Here is an 18,179-nt window from a genome sequence, read left to right as displayed (position 1 = left end):
GATGGTGGTCTCGTGGTTTTTCCTAAGGGTGATGAAACGTCAAAATCGAACACACATATATAGGGATCAGCCTTCTGTATGTACAACTTCGTATTGAATATTGCCGAAAGGAATAGAAAATCACGTTAATGTGCTGCTTTAGATATTTAGCAAGTTATTTATGGGTAATCATTTAGTGGACCTAATTAAACTTGCGAACGTTCCAATAAATATGCGAATCTCCAACTATGTTAGCTGTTATATTACCCTATCGGCTATTTTGCTCCAGCGTTCTAACATAATTGGACTTTAGATTTCTGTTTTTCCAGAAATGTTTTATATTCTGTTGTAGGAGTGGTAGTATCATTGCTGATTTTGGGCGTTGGTTTTCAATTAATGGAATTGGATGCACCTGGAGTTACCATGTCAGGTTCGGGTGCGTGTGGAAGTTTAAGGTATGTTGTGAATTTTTTTGCTTGTTAATTACATTTATAGTTCGTTTTTTATTAGTATTTTTATTTTTACTTTTCTAAGATCAGTATTCGCTATTTTAAGTGATTCAAAATTCAGTTAATACTTCTCCCTTATATATGTATTACCTTTTTCAGGAGTATGCATTTCATATAGTTTAATTCTTTATATATATATATATATATATAATCTCCAAATTTGCTCAAAGTTACCGTACTTTATTTATTTAATTTTATTATTTTGCAATAAACGTACTGAACCATTAGCTGTAGATAGGCATATCCTTTATTGTCACAACTTCGAGATTTTTTTTATATTGACTGATTTATTGAGTTTATGAACTTGTGCAACATCGAGGGTGTAAAGGACAGAACTCACTATTTATATGCGCTTCGAAATATACCAGAACTTGAATCTGATTCAGTAGACGGCTGCACAAAGCATCATGCAAGGTCACTTCTTATAGAAGAGGCCTTTCCAACCTCGCTGCCATCTCAAAAGAGTTTGATTAAAGGACTACACCACATATTTTCTTTCCTTACCTTTTCTTTCTTTTTTAAATTATTTTTGTTACAACACAATGTATAACAGTTGAATACAGTTTAGTTAAATTAGCTGGATACAGTTTGTGTAAACTAATCAAGTTGATAACTTCAAGGCTCGGGAAATAAAAGTCCGAACTGCTGCGTTTATCTTGCTCCTATTGACGTTAAGTACTAGGTGCATTGAAGTTCTAAGGTCTCCTATTTTTTTTCATTTCACAAGTTACTTATTTCAGAAAGTGGGAACGTACCTCTTCTCAACGTAAATCTCTCTTTAAACTTAAACATTTTCTGTAACATTGACGTCATGATCCAATGGCTGGCAAGAATGCTTCTTCAGGAGTATGTTTTGTCTATTGGGAAATCACTGATGCCAGAGCGGCTTGACTTGAAATGCACATCCATGGAAAGTGTCCTTCATTGTTTGATATAGCAAAAAAAAAAAAAAAAAAAAAAAAAAATCTTTAAGAGCCAGATCTGGTGAGTAGAAAGTACAGGAGCGTCATTTCAGAGTTTACATGGGGGGCAAGACCCCTTGATATAAGTAAAATTTCGCGATTTTCACTGATTTTCTACTATTCTATTGATAAAATCCATATAAACCTCAAACCCAGGGTGGGGCAATTGCCCCTCCTGCCCCCCCCTAAATGACGCCCCTGAGAAAGTATGAGAAACCATTTCAAAGCTATTAGGAAGCAGATCCTAATTTAGGAGTGGTCAATGTTCAGGATGATTTTCTTGATGAAAAAGCACATCGGCATCCTTCGCGGATTGTTTTTTCTCGTAATGATGTAATAAGCTTACGCTTCAAAACATGTTTGTAAGATGCAATTGTCACCTTAGTGCCGTCTAGAACACGATGAATGATGATTATGCGTTTTCTGTCCACCATAACATTTCAAGCACTAAGGGTAACTCGAAATTTCTTTGTTGGGGGTAGTCTGTGTGCTTTTATTGTGATGACTGTCGTTTCTTTTTAGGGTTGAAAAGTGGTACTCATATCTTATCCATTCTACCAACTGAGGAAGAGAATGCATCATTTATCACGTATTAACAATGATACATCCGCCACTTGGCGCAGCCTTGTGCCAGCAGTCAGTATTTGGGGAACCCACCTCGAAGAAACTTTTCAGGTCTTCTTACAAGTGGTCTTAGCAAATCCCATGGATATATGAAGACCAGAAACTATATCACGATGATCACACATTGTTCTTGCACACTAAACGTTGCTTTTTGTAGTATTAAAATCTCCAGTCACGACTGTAGGAACAACGAACGCTGCACGATGCTGCCTTCTGTATCACAAGTTCATAAAGTATGTCTGCATATGTTAAAATGAACTGCGTCCTCCTATCTGCTTAGTACCTTGAAAAAATAAAAAAAAAACCTTAGAACTGAAACGCTCTTCGAAGAGATACAATTCATTTATAAAGAATATCATAACATACAATGCTTTTTACAATCTACATAATAATAATAATAATAATAATAATAATAATAATAATAATAATAATAATAATAATAATAAACATGCAACTCATTTGACATTACTTCAAATTACACAGCATTCTCGCTGTGCAATTACAGTAATTCGAGTTTGAATCCTGCAGCGGGCAGTCTTAACAAACTCCTCCCAGACCATTCAGGTCTAAATGCTAGGACTCTAATGTCTTGTGATCAGCTCCTTCCAAAACTTCCTTTTCATGTTTCTCTGTTAGTTGTTTGTAGTGCAAACCGGTCATAGTCTGTGCAAAAGATTGTTTATGGATAAGAAGGAATTACTTACCTAATAATGTGCACGTAATAGTTTATAATAATAATAATAATAACAATAGATAAATATACAGTGAAGGTGAACATATTATTATTATTATTATTATTATTATTATTATTATTATTATTCGCATACTTTTGAACTTGCACGCCGAAATTACTGCATAATGTGTTATTACTTTTGTAATTTTTCGTGAATTGTATGTTATTTCGTTGTGCACTTTGGTGTAAATAACCTTACAGGAATTAGACGGTTCGTTCTAAAGATTAGGGTTGAAGTTAGTAATATTTGGCTTATAGATTTAGGTAACATGATAATGTAGTGGTAACGTAATGGACTTACAAGTAGTACAGTTGTCCAACGTAGGTTCAAATCCTGTTCACGCTGAAGTTTTTTTTATAATAAAGTGATTGTGAAGAATCTCATACTACACAAGCAATCGTTAAGAATGTGGAAGCAAACACCTGTATCATGATAGAGACGATTTAGGAATGTTGATTGGGCAAGTGAATTACATAGACATTCGAAAGACTTCATTGATCTGCAGTATACACTTTTCGTGTTATCGTTCTCAGAAAGAAAAAAACATTACACCATTTGTTAAACAAAATTTCGGTTAAGCAATCGGTGGAGTATTGGTATCATGTTAGACTTCCAAATAAAAATCTCTGTTCGATTCCCCATCAGGTAGTATCGTTTTTTTTTTTTTTTTGCATAAAATAATGGCTGCAAACAGAGATTCATCTGTGGTTGGAGAACTTACAAGGAATCACTGGTGAGAATCCAAGTGAACAGTGTGTGCGTTCTTCATCATACAATGATAAGTAAACTTCATATTTATATTCGTCTTTCTCTCTCTCTCTCTCTCTCTCTCTCTCACACACACACACACACTTTATATGCCTGTGCATGTTCTAGAGTTAAAACCAAGCAAGATCCCGACTGACCCGGTCTGGAAAATCGAATCAACTGAGAACTTCGGCGTCGTGTTTTTTCGTGCTCTGGGGATTACATCTCCAGCCTTGGTCACCTCTAAAAGAAACACTGTTTAAACGTAAAGAAATAAATAAAATATCTTATTTATCCTCCGGATTACCGAGTCTCAATCGAATCACCAGTTCACCACGGGTTCGAATCCTCGAACCAGTGGTGGTCAGTAAGCTAACCTACATCACCCGACAGACGTGATGACCCGTTTGAGCTCTAGCGTGTTCATTCTATCTGTGCGAATTACAAAGTTATATCCGCAATAGATGAAATCGAGGCTGGATGCTCGGAACAGAAAAATCTTCTGAGAAAATGGAAACTAGAAAACAGCCTCATCTTTGGTTATTTCAAAACAAGATTTTATTCATATTAGACAAAATTTGTTTCTATCCTATAATACAATGTGTTTTATTCACGTTTGAAATGTGAAACATGCAATGTCTGCTACATCTTTAAGGAACATCCAATTTTCCTTTTTAACATTCATAACTTTTCATTATGATACAGTTTGGACTTTTAATATAAGATGTTTCTGATAGAAATTTATTAGTAAAATAGCACTCATTCAATTTTTCCTTTCTTTCTTTTTCTTTTCCCTTCTTTCTCTTTTGTTCAGTTTGTATTAGTAGTCTGGAATGGAAGGCATGACCTACGCTACCTACTGGGTTTATTAGAATGTATTTCGGATCAGTACGTCCAATGAACACTACCGAATTTGCAACCGAACCACTCGAAAACAAAGCATGTGTGTTAAACTTTTGACACTATCCTAGATATGTCTCGGAGATCTATAGCTCCAATGGAAATTACGTATCTAATTTTACCACCAAGTTTGCTATTCATTTTGAGAGTGACTTAATGAATATTTCAAGCTTCCTCTATATATTGAAAAACCATGAAAAATATAAAAAAAATAAACGTTAATTCTATATTGCTTTTGGATTTCTAGAAACGGAACTTCATAATGAAAGGTTCTTTTTTTACTACGTCTTTAAATTTCACATTTTTATCTATTCTCCCTTTTCTTTTCCTTCTTCTTTGCCCTTCTCTTTCTCTGTCTCACTTCTGAACCTCTGTGTAACAGACATCCATTGGTTTCAATTTTTCATTGTGTGTGTTTAAATTTCTCCCTACATCAACTTATGAATATTGTTTCGTCTTGTTTTTATTTTTTTATTCTATCGGTGCCAATACTTTGAAATTAGAATCGTGCTCATGTTTGCTGATTTTAGTATGGGAGAGAGGAAAGAAAGGAGGAGAGAAAGGGGTCTCTTTACTAAACACGATTATTGGATAAGGTGTATATTGGGTGGCCTAGCTGCACGGCGTTATCTGTCGCTTTTTTTATGCGGAGTGTACCGCCTATCAAATTTTCGGATACAAAGCTATCTTTCCCAAAATGAGTAGATACCCTGAGAGATCACGTCCAGTGATATCAATTTTTAACGTGACTCCTAACTTTTTCTTTGAAATAACCAAATATTGCCAAGGCGTAAAGATTTCTATGGAGTAAAATTTTCCAGGGGTGAAAATAAAAACAGGTGCATTGAAGTCTTCAGACATTCTGATAGTTGATAAGAGTTGAAACTACTCTGCATAGTGAAACAAAAAGATCTTAGCGTCAAATGTTAGGAGAAATTACGTAGATAGATTCTTAACAGTGAGTATTAACATTTTGTCCAACCAAATATAATATTTTAACATTAATTTACTTCTAGAAATAAAGTGAAAAATAATTTCTTAAAACTTGAAGCATTTACATAAATTTTGGAACCAATCTGTTTAAATAACAGTTCGTTCATTATTCTGTAAACTGTTTGAACGTTAGTGGTTTATAAGTAGCGAGAATTTGAAAATATTTAGCGAAGTTGTATGTGAAGTATAGAACAAAAGGTATCACATACAATACAATTCCACTTGATTGCGCTAGATAAGTTTATTGAACATATCATATGGTAATTAAACACTAACACTTATTTGTAACAAAAAAAGTATAATTTGAAGTGATTCTCTGCAGTCTATAGATGTTATGTACACTATCTAATATTCATTACCAGCTGTGTGCCTGGCTCTGGTTATTTGTTTAACAAAATTTCTAAATATATATTTTTTTTTTCTGATATTAGGACATGCACTGAGTGCGTCAGAAAAGACGACTGTGGGTTCTGTTTCAATAGTTCAGTTTCAAGCGTTTGTTTAGAAGCCGATGCGGATTATCCTGAAGGTGGTTCAACAAGTAGCCATTGCGCTAACGTTTCCAGTGTAGATAGTGGTTGGACATGGGCCTATGACTGGTGTCCCTCGGATTACTCTTGGATCAGCATTCTTGCTCTTGGAATCTACTTGCTTTTCTTTGCACCAGGTGAGGGTTAATTTTATTTATTTCAGATATTCAGTTACTTTAATCAAGATGTGTCTGTGGCATATTTTCCATAGCTTGTTCGTACTGTGACACACACACACACACACAAAGTTAATAATATTAATACTTTATAATTTCACACTATTTCAGCTACTGTTTACTACACTTTTTCTACTTTTAAAGTGTTATGAAGAGAAACAACAGTATTTTTGACGACTGCAGTTGAAGGGTAAGGAGAAAAAACAAGGAATGTCCATGTATGTGCTTTATCGGGTGCTTTGTCCTATCTGTTGGTGACTCTTGGTACTATTTGACTGTATATGCCAAGCATGCGTAGATGGAGAAATGTCCATGTAAAAAGAGGCAAAAATTTAACTAACCCTATTGTTTTTACGCGGTTTTCAATATTAAAACACCGTTTTCTCGAAAATGCAGTTTTGTGACATTCCTTCTTTTTTCCCCTTACCCTTCAGTTATGGTTGCTTGTTTATTATATTTTATTTTTACATTGTACGTTTATCAACGTGACCAGAACTTTTACTTTCAAAAACGGGACGCATACGAATCGGCGACGGGGGGGGGGGGACTTCCACATTGCATTTAGGGACTCAGCAGTGTTTTCAATATTTACAAAATATACAAGTAAGAATGATAACACAGCGTTTCTAACTTAAGTACTACCTAAAAATACATTTAACTACTTCAACACTCAGAGTTACTACTCAATTCCCACTTGAACTACAGAACACTTAATTCTCATTTAAACATTCAGAAGTTCTAGGCACGGCTGAACCTTCCCAATGAGTGTTGGTACGGAAGAATGGAGAATTAGCATTGGCCATTTATATTTTGAATAATAATTACGGGACATCTGGGTCATGTTTCCTTAAAAACGGAACATTTAGGCGTCCCGTTTGAGAATCAGAAAAAAAAAAACGGGACAACGGTTGAAAATAAGGGACTGTCCCGGCTAAAACGGGACGTCTGGTCACCTTGACGTTTATGCGTTTAAGTTAATATAGGCTAAAGGCAGCATTTAGAAGTGCCTAGGTATTGAACGTAAATATTTAGTTAATTAGAAAGACATATTGATAGTCATATAAGATACACAGCAATTAGGAAGATGATGAAAACATAAAGTCTTGTAAATTAGAAACTTACAAAAGAAATCCTGATTTTTATTATTACTACTTTTTTTTTTATTTTTACAATATTCAGTTTTTATCATTTTTACAATTTTAAAATATTTGTAAATGTGATGTGGGGTTGATGAGACTTTTCTATGCACTAGAAATAAAATAATAGACATACCAATAGCAGTCCTTAAATAGTGTTTACGTGAACAGCAATGTGCTGAGCCTCAAATTCTAATAAATTTTAATACTTTCAAATATGAAATCATAGGATTTCACATGGAGTAACGAAGGTCTCTTTTCTCAATTATGAAATATAACAAACATAAATCTACTTACATAAATGTATTACCTAATTTTGCGCTTCTGTGATCTATTATAGAAATACGCAATATGTAAACAGACTACCAGTTAGAATTAAGAGTAAGGAATACGGAGGGCTTGTTGCAGGACTGGGTGGTGGGAGAAATTAGGTTTTAAGATAATTCTTGATTTTTGAAGGTAAGAAACATTCAACTACAATCGAAGTGACTTGAATTTATGAGTTCAGTGTTACCATCGCTACTGGTGTGTAAAACCTAAGAATAAAAGTAAGTTCCGCATACTATGTGACAAGTGGCATAGATTGGTGAAACTAGCACCATAAATGGAGAATAGTGTCACAGTATAATACAGAAAAACAGAAAGAAACACGTGATCAGAAGAACAAAAACGGCACTTTTATAAAAGGAGCAATAGCTTATACTGAAATCACTGCAAGTCATAATGATCCCCCTGACATTTCAGAGGAGTGAAGTAATTCTTAGATAGGTGTGTTATCACCATGGACAGCGATACATACTCTGTAACGTGCTTCCATGCTACTCACACAGTTGGTAATGAGTTGTTGTGATATGGAGTTTCATTACTCTGCCAGCGCTGTTAACAACTGCTGGATTGTCCTTGCTTCATCTAGACGTGCTGCAAGACGTCTTTCGATAGCATTTCAGACGTGCTCGATGGAATTCAGATCGGGCGAATGGGCAAGCCAATTCATTCACCGGCCACCACCTGCGCTGTTCGATGCAGTCGCACATTATTATCCATGAAGAAGTTGGGGCCGGCAGCATCTATGAATGTGACGCATGTGGAGAAGTATTACAGTGTCACCATAACGTTGATCGGTGAGTTTACTGCGTTCAGAAATTTGGAGCTCGGTATGTCCGTGCAACATAGTTATATTATGCCTCTTCACACAAAAACACCAAAATGATCATATCCGACAATGTTCTTGGGTTCATTACTTGTTCCCACTTCTCGCCAGATGAGTATACGTCCAGAATCACTCCTCACACTGAATCTGCTCTTATTGCAGAAGAGAATGTGATCCACTCCTCTTCGGTCCAGTCCTGATGATCTTGATACCACCGCAAAGGGTGCCGCCGATGTGCGGATATCAACAGAAAAGTACGTAATGGTAGTCGGGCAAAGAGACCACTCTCGTGCAGTCGTCCAGCCATTGTGAAGCGTGAGATTGGGCGACTTACTGTTAGATGTGTTCGCAATTGCAGCCGGTGTTTGAGGTCTGTCCCTTCTTACCTGTTGCACAATATATCGATCGTCCTCTGTTGTACTTGACCGTGGTCTACCGCCACCTCTCCTTCCACAGCATTGACTGTGTTTCCCAGTGCTGCTCATGCACATGAAATAATACTGCCGGGCCACACTCACTACACTTCATCCTTCTCGTAGTTTCCAGACGAGTCTGCTCCATGTGAAGTCACTCAAATGTTGTCACCTAACCATGCTGTAACCACAACAATGGATCTTAACATCTCTCTGACACACACACACTGTCTCGTTCCTTTCATTCAATTGCTTCGTATAACTATGTATACCTTGTATTGTAACTTTCTGAAACTTGTACACTTTTTCCTTAGGTTATTTTAACATCATATGTAGTATATAAATTCCTGTTAAGATATAAACCTTCAGAGTTGCGTTTCATTTCTGTAATTGTTCATTAATTTTTCGAGGATTTTAAAATTTGTTCAGTGAGATTTCTTAAGAGTACCACTAAACTAGCTCTTCGTTAAGACCAATGTATTAACATATGTATTTAAAATAACAAATCTGCTTGAAACCTGACCCATCACATGCTTCAAGAAAATCATTATCTAAGATATATTTTATTAGCTTACAGTATGGGGTTGTTCCCCAAGTAATCATTGCAGTTGTCAGAGTTTATCTATATTTCTCTATGTTATCAGTAAGATAACATTTAAATAAAGTTAAAAAACGTCTGTTAAAATCATTTGAAATACTCTTAGGGTCATGTCTTATCTGAGTATTTATCTCTATTGCTTCAATCCATGTTTTATATTTACACTTCATCCCATTATTTAATTTTCGCATAACTTTACTTTTATTTCTCGCTGCTTATATATATCACTACTGTGTAAAAGCTTCGCCATCTTCATAGTTCTTTTATATCTATCTATATATTCCAATAAATTTGGATGTTATGCCGTTACCAGTTTTCAATAATTTTGGTAATTCAAGCAGTTTTCGTTTAGAAGACATAATTCTTGTAGTAACCTGTTGCCTTCCCCTACTAACCTTATTATAATTCTTTTTCGGAAAAGCAGTATTAAAATAAGAGTATCCAGAAAACTGTTAAATTTGTCATTCACAATTCACCAATTCATACATTTTACAATTTTCAACTCAACCGAATTATTAATATGCTAATAAATATATAACCCTTCACTAATTCTAAAACTGAAAATGAAAAATAAAATCAATTAACATTCCTTTAGAAGAGGAATGAAATTCCTAGTTTATTCTGCCAGTCGGTGTATTATTAAACTAAAGACTGTTTTCATTCGTTAAAGCACACGAACTTTATTGTAATGTTAATAAGCTGAGCGAACCCTCAAATTTCTTATGCGTTTCATTCGCCATTTATAGATTGAGAGCAGAAAACCAAATAATGTTCAAATTTGATCACCAGTGATCTAGTACAATATAGAAACGACTTTATTTTTTCTTTCATTTTACAAAGATTTGCATAGTTTTTCCTTTACCAATTTCAGTTTTATATATATATAAAAAAACGAATAAATTGTACGAAATTTTTGCAGTATATGTATTTAAAATCGGGTGGGGTGGCTAATTCACTCCCTCATTATTGACTAATTTCAACCCCAAGCAGTAAGTATCGTAGAAAAATCTTACAGTACATAATAACCATATTGCATCAAAATCGATTTTTTTTTTCGAAAGCATCGTGGAACACATTTTTAAAATCAGGTTATATTGAAAAATTGAATTGAATCACTTTAGGCAGGTTATATTGAAAAATTGAAATATAAGATAGATTTTATTAATTATCTAATCTAATATAAATAAAGAGTTTGTTTGTGTGTTTGTCTGTCTGTGTGCGGCCTGGGAACCAGATGAGTGGACCGAGAGTTACCAAATTTTGGTCAAGAGTACCTTGGCCCAGGCCCCAGATCAAGACGAAGCCCTTTTTTTTAATTCAGGGGGTCTCAGGGGGGCGTTTACCGGAAGCGGCTTGGGAACCAGACAAATTGACCGAGAGTTACCAAATTTTAGTCACGAATACCTTGGTCCAGGCCCCAGACCAGAGTTAAACGTTTTTGTTAAAATTCGAACCAGCGGGCGTTGGGGACGCGGTGGCTCAGTGGTAGAGCGTTCACCTCGGGTGCTTGGGATCCCTGGTTCGATTCCAGCTCGCGCCGTGTGGACTTCGTGGTGGACAAACACCGTGCTCGTGGGTTTTCTCAGGGTTCTCCCGTTTCCTCCCACTTTCTTCATTCCACCATTTCATTCATTTCTCATAATCACCGTCTCCTTTAGCCTAACCGGCATAACCATGGGACATAAAACTCAAAGATTTCATTTTTCATTATTTCGAACCAGGGGGCGTTTACCGGGATATGTAAAAGTAATACAACATGACCGATATATTTTTTTTTTCGTTGTTCGAGATACTACCCTTGTGATTTATTTTTTAGAGAAATGAAATGATGGACAATAAAATAACAGAAAAATTATCTAGTATGAATCTCATCCTGTATCATTCTAGTCTCCGTTCTTTGCTGAAATTAGTAAACCTCACTTTTTCCATACATAACCTCATCTCTAGAAACTAAAGCCTTCCCTTTATATCTCACAATCGTCGACCACAGACCGTCTAACCTCAACACCCTTCTCACAAACAATTAGACACTTGAAACCTCCTTTCCACAACAATGCCAAGAGCCTAGGTGCAAAAATAATCCCTATTCTTTTTGACACAAGTTTAACTTTTGAGTACCCTGCAACCAATTAAAATAGTTTCGCCATTCTCGACAGTTGCAATTTCTCTACAACCTCATATTTCCTTTATTTATAATTATGTATTATTGTGTATTATAAATCATATGGCAATCCAAGGCAGATGTGTCCAATTTACATATTACAATATATATATATATATATATATATGAGTGAAATAAAAATGCTTCCGGTGGAAGAGCTCATTGGTTTCAACTCCATATTAAGCTGTACACTTCTCATATAACATTGAAGCTTGACACGAACGTTAAACCTCAATCAACGGAATAAAAGTATATTACTTAGTTGGAAATAATAATTAACATGTGAAAATAATGGAGAAAAACTGAAATCTGAAACCTGTTTCCCGAATTGTACAAACCATTTATAGTTCATATTTTTTAAACTAAACTTCTTTTCTGTTTTCAGGAATGGGACCTATGCCATGGACTGTAAACTCTGAGATTTATCCGCTGTGGGCCAGAGGTGTTTGCAATAGTTTCGCTACCTCATGTAATTGTTTGTTTAACCTTCTTGTATCGATGACATTTTTAACTTTTACACATTTGCTGACTAAAGAAGGTGAGTGAAAATTATGTTGTATGCTATATCCTGTTTGTTTTTAGTATGTATTCTTTTGAATCCCCTATCTATCAGTAAGTAATTAAACACTGGGACCATCATGGAACCAGCACCGTGTCTGACGCGTTTGTGTAAGTAAGAGAACTTTTTGTAAAGGAAGTAGCGAGTGGTGCTTTCAATAAAGTTGTAAACCGTGAAGCGTTAGGTAAGTAGATTGTGCAGTAGGGTAATACACTAAATTGACAGGTCCCAATCAATTGCGGTATTATTCTCTTTAAGTGGAAAGTAGAGAATTATTGTAAGGTTGCCGAACGTACTAGGTGATCGAAAAATCAGACTAACAGAGGTTCAGAACTCTGATACGTAAAATTGACAAAAAGTGGACACCGTCGATGGTCGCCATCAGGTAACAGTTTCAGGTAGCAACAAGGATGTTAGTTTTTATTTTAAAGTTGCGAAGAGAGACCTACCCACTTCGGACATTCGGGTAGAGAGTGGTCCAGTAAATCCCATATTGTGAAGACTAATAATGGCCTGAAGCTCAAGTGGTGTTTGGATTAGTGCTGTCCAAATCGATTTTTCAGATTTTCAAAACTGTAAATGACACTCAGAATTAGGCCACAAAAATCCAGAAATCCGATTTAACACGCATCATCCGGTTGATAAATCATATACTTCCTCCTCCTACTCCGCACCAAGTAATTGCAATTTCTTTCTGTTAGACACTTGCTTTCCCATCAGCCATGCAATGTTGCCACATTATCATATTTTCATTGGGATCTACCGCCGTAACAAGATCCCAAACTTTAAATGTTATATGATATTTTCGTCTTCTTTTAACCTCTAATATCATCCCACGTTAAATACAGGTGCGAGTTTCAGAACACTCAATGTAGATCTACCGAGATATATAATAGAACTCCGTCGCTTTACCATAAAACCCTAATCTTAAGTGAATTATGTACTAACTGTACCGCGGTCGCCTAATATAAAATTAGTGTGTGTTACTTTTACTATATTTAGCAAAGCACATGAAACACAAATGGCCCCATTACTGCTTTCTAAAAGTAATTTTAACTACACTACTGTTTGTAAGATTGTTCTATCCTATATGCAAAATATGGCAATTTAAAAAAAAATGTCAGCTTTAAGTTAAGTTAACGGTTCGATTATCATGTGTTTTCAGGTGAATTAAGTTACACAAATATAGAAAGAAATCTTAGAATGTAGTTATTTTACACTCACGGGTTACAACGAGATACTTTGTATCGTTTAATAATTACCTGTACCTTGGGCAGAAAGTGCTCATACACAAGCACTATACCTGATATAGTGTTAATTTAAAAATAACAAAAGAAGAATGTTTTTAATATATGTAAGAAATATACATTATTGTATAATTAGTTGCTATGTAGTTGTTTATAGTTACCTAACAAACATGTACGATTGGAAGACAGTCTATGTGCATATTCGTTCATAGAGAATCAACGAATAAAACTGTTTAATACGTATCACAGTTTTGTAATTTCAGTATAAAAGGTGAGAATACAAGTAAATGTACTCACAGAAGATATTTTGAGGTGTGAATAATTACTACCACAAAAACTTGACTTAAATTATTAGCCGAACCAGGTTAACGATTACCTTGAGTGAATCGTTATAAAAATTTTGGTTTACCTCACCCGGGAACTTGTAAATTCAATTCCCAAAGTTAAGTAAGGGTGAATTTACTTCTGCAAAAAAGTTAATGACTACGAACTTGACAAGACTGAGAAGTGGTAGAATAATCTCAAGAAATATGAACGGGGAAACAATGGAGAAAGAAATCAGTGATAGTAATAACGGTGAACAAAGTGCAGCACCAGGAATGACACTAGAAGACCGAATATTACTACTCTTACAACGGCAAGAACAAAGCCGAAAAGAAGATATGGAACGGCAAGAACAAAGCCGAAAAAAAGATATGGAACGGCAAGAACAAAGCCGAAAAGAAGATATGGAACGGCAAGAACAAAGCCGAAAAGAAGATATGGAAGCCATAAAGCAGACGATGGAGCAGAAGTCAGATGAGACGAAACAATTTATTCTTCAGGCGATGAATGACATCACCTCGCAGTTTGACGAAAAGTTAAAAAGAATATCTGAGGATTGTCAAGATAGTCACAGCCATCTAATCCAAGAAGTCAGTGGTGTAAAAAGGGATTTAGAAGCAATAGAATCTTCTGTACGTCAACAAAAAATCCAGGTCACGGATAACTCCAATCAGATACGTGCGAACACGCAGTTGATAGCTATCTTACAAGAGGAAATTAGGACACTACAGATCAAGGACAACACGTACCCCAACAACACGATTAATGATCGTGTGGAATTCCCTTGTTCGCCAGAGATGACCTCGCCTTCACCCGTATCTGATGAGGACATTATTTTGGAAGAAAATCATCCGAGGAGTTCAGATGGCCGGAAAAGAGACGGTGTAACTACACATCACACCATAGATAGGAATTGTCACTCAAGAAGATCACGGAATGATAAAAGGAAGGTAAAGTTAAGCGTAAAGATGAGTGAAATACGTGCCATGAGTAAGTTCAGTGGTAAGTGTAATGAGAATGCTACTTCTTTCCTAGAAAAATTTCAGGACGAGTGCAATATAATGTGTATAGATAGATCACAATATATGAAATTAATCCCTCATTTATTACTCCCACCATGTTCTTTATGGTTTAAAGCAGTACGAGATCACGTTAGTACGTATGAGGAGTTTAAAGCAGCGCTAATCGCAAATTATGAAAATGACTTTTTGCTTGCAAATAGAGATGCCACGATTAGAAACCAACATTTCAATCCTCGTTTGCACAAATCCGTTGTCGAGTTTGTTGTAAATACATACAATGAATTAAAAGTCGTAAATCCATTGCAATCAGAATCTAGAATCATAGCATCAATTCGAAATTTGTTACCGTTCAAGTTACAACAGATCCTGTTTTCTACACAGTGTATGAGTTTCAACCACTTATTAATGCTTGTTCAATGTTATGAAACTCAATACCATGCTCTGAATCAACAAGCAGGAGTAGGTAAAAGTAAAAATAATTCAGATCATTTTGTACCTGTTCGGAATCTAAATATCCGTAGTGTGAACGATACGGAGCACAACATAAATCGAGTGAATTTAAGCAATCAGAACGAGCAAAATAGGCAAAGATATGTTGGTAATCAACCTAACCTAACCAATCGTGACAATAATTATGTCAGATCACTCAACCGAAGTAGACAGAAAAACAATCAAAATACATGGCGAAATTCTAGGAATGCTATCAATCCTATGTATAGACATAATCATTGTTCAAGAGATGGCACTTCGTATCAAAATCAGAATCACGACGCAATACATGTACAAAATAGTACGGAACCTAATCATGATTGTGCAGTACAATGTACTTTATTAGAATCATATGCAAATACGAATTTAAGCTGACTACAGTTGATGAAGTAAGGGTTAAACCCATATTAGCTATAGATTTTCATGAACATTTATTTTATTTTTATTCAATTTAATTTTCTTTAATTCTCATTAACCAATGATAATTTTCAAATGATTTTAATTCTCTCTTGTTAATGTGAAGAATTATAATTCGATTTGTAATTGATTAAAAGCAAAGGTTATTTATATTATATGGATCTGTGTTGAGAATTTGTTGTCAAAGATTATGTTAAGAATAAGGTTCATTCTATTAAGCTAGTTATCCGACGACTGTCTTTATGCGCCACCTTACATATTACTCGAATAAGATTCTTCTATATTCTGACGCTTTATCGATACAATGTATATTTTAAAACATCATCTAATGTAGTTATTATATAATGCGCCCTGGAAAGATCAAACATTTTTTTCCTTAACATCACCGTTTGTAATAATGATTGAAACTGTTAATCATTGAGATTTATGTTTTAAAAAGTAATTTGCCTTTTACCGATTTTGACTTCGCACCCTTCATTGATTAGATTATTAAACGACGACGTTTTTATAATAAAAGATAAATGATAATGGAAGGAAAGATTTATTATAAATGTATTTATATATATGAAGCTTAATGAAGATATATACGAGGGGCGATCAAAATGTGAAGGACATAAGTAATGTAATACCATTATTGTAAACGGACCAGTGGTTCTTAAATATAAAAGCCAAGCTCGCTTGTAACTTTTAGGGTATACTGATTTCGTGACACAAAATAACAATTCTATAAATTCGGTTTGCCCGAAAAGAATTGAATGGTTTTTCGCACGTTATAAATAAACACATTTGCATTATCTGGAACATATGCCTTTGGTGTATGCGGTCATGTGTTCGATTCCCTGCTAGTGATAAAATACCGAAAGAAGAAAAAGAAATTTACTCACTTTGTATTTTGTTTCGTTCTTTCTACCATTCATTCTGAATATCCAGAAGTTAGTATTAATCAGTAGTAGAAGTATGTTCCGAGCAGCAATAATTGGCGGCGCAGGCAGTGAGGATCCAGGCCTGTTTCATAATCACTGTTTGAAGCTCATATTATACATTAATGAATATCTAAATTACTGTGTTATTCATTTTGTATGAGAGTATTAGTAAGAAACTTGATTTGATTCTCTTCCCATTGCTAACACGCAAGTAATGTTCAAGAAGCAAAATTCATTAAAATATTAAAACAACTAACACAGCTCATATCGCATTGTACAAAACACAATGTTCCTAAGGTGGAAAAACAAACAAACACCCTATTTTTGACTGATCTTTAACTCCATGTAGTATGTTTGATTCGGAAGCCTGAAAATAAATATGCGGCACATCTTATCAAGATCAAATATACTTTTTTACATTTTTGTAGGCTTTTTCATAATTCCCACTGCTGGGGGTAAAATCAGTGAAAGATTAGCACTGAGTTTATCCGCAAGTAGGGGCAAGTTGTTCCTTTCTGATTTAAAGCATAGGTTCTATAATGGCCATCATAAAACTATATTTGATTTTGATGCCATATGGTGTATAACTTAAATAAAAATAAAATCTGACGAAAGCAAACACTTAGTATTACTCATCTTTGTTAGTAACAGAATGAGGATAATTAGGATGAGAAGAAAGGAACATTAAAAGTAGCAGTGGTAGAAAATAGTACAACCAACTTCTCGGATATGACAATGAAAAAGGAAGAAGGGAGTTTAAAAAAATGGTACAGGAACGATTGCTCAGCTTACGTGTATTTGCACAAAAGGATTATAGAAAATTGGATAGAACTGATAGAAAACAAGGATGAAAGGAGAGAAGAAGACAGACAAGTTCCATATTTTACTAGTAAAAAATGGATCAAGTAAAGAAGAACAAGGAGAACAAGAAAGCACAGGGAGGAGAATAAAACAAGAATCGAAGAGATGGTTTGGTATAGCATGCACTGTAGAGAAAACGGAATATCTTTTAAAAATTGTTGGATAAAGGAGTAAGAACATACAGAAAATGAGGTAGGAGAAAGTTGGACTTGGTGAAAGGGAAAAAGAGAAATAATAGCAAGTTATAATGAAGTGAGGAAGGAACAATGTACCGTGTAAAAATACTGTGATATAAAGTACATAGGAGAGACAGGGAAGGTCTTATAAAGGTGAATTCAATAACATAAAGACAACATTAGGTTAAAGAGGAAAAACAACGCGGCATATAAACATGTGAGAGAAACAGGACATGAAATAGACTGGAAAGATTTATATGGATTAGACATGAAAACAGAAATATTATAAGAAAGTGAAGAGAAGCACAGTGGATAAGAAGAAGAGATAGAGATTGAGGGATTAATGAATTGGAGTACTCATGATTCGTGGAGCAAGGTATTAGAGAGAGATAAAAAAAAAAGAGAGAGAGAGAGAGACAAACAGGTGCAACATGCAGTGTAGTATGAAGACAAAATAAAGCAATTGTGTGCCCAATTAGAGAAGTTAAGATTTTAAAAAGTGGAACTTTAATCCTAATTGAAAAATGAGGTCTGTACGTAATTAAAAAT

The 18,179-nt window shown here is 34.9% G+C and overlaps 1 protein-coding gene across 3 annotated transcripts in view; it reads left to right on the top strand.

Moving 5' to 3' along the window:
• LOC145688109 (proton myo-inositol cotransporter-like) overlaps positions 1-18,179 on the top strand; it is a 221,342-nt gene that overhangs the window by 177,243 nt on the left and 25,920 nt on the right. For all 3 annotated transcript variants that reach the window (XM_081761859.1, XM_081761860.1, XM_081761858.1), the window contains 3 exons: positions 332-434; positions 5,880-6,115; positions 11,998-12,150. In XM_081761859.1, coding sequence (XP_081617985.1) covers positions 332-434; positions 5,880-6,115; positions 11,998-12,150 — 492 coding nt within the window. The remainder of the gene's footprint in view (positions 1-331; positions 435-5,879; positions 6,116-11,997; positions 12,151-18,179) is intronic.

The sequence above is a fragment of the Thermobia domestica genome, chromosome 6 (assembly GCF_964235325.1).
Source record: "Thermobia domestica chromosome 6, izTheDome1.hap1.1, whole genome shotgun sequence".
Classification (NCBI taxonomy): Eukaryota; Metazoa; Arthropoda; class Insecta; order Zygentoma; family Lepismatidae; genus Thermobia; species Thermobia domestica.
Note: the sequence above shows the minus strand (reverse complement) of the source record. Positions and strands in the feature narration are given on the sequence as shown.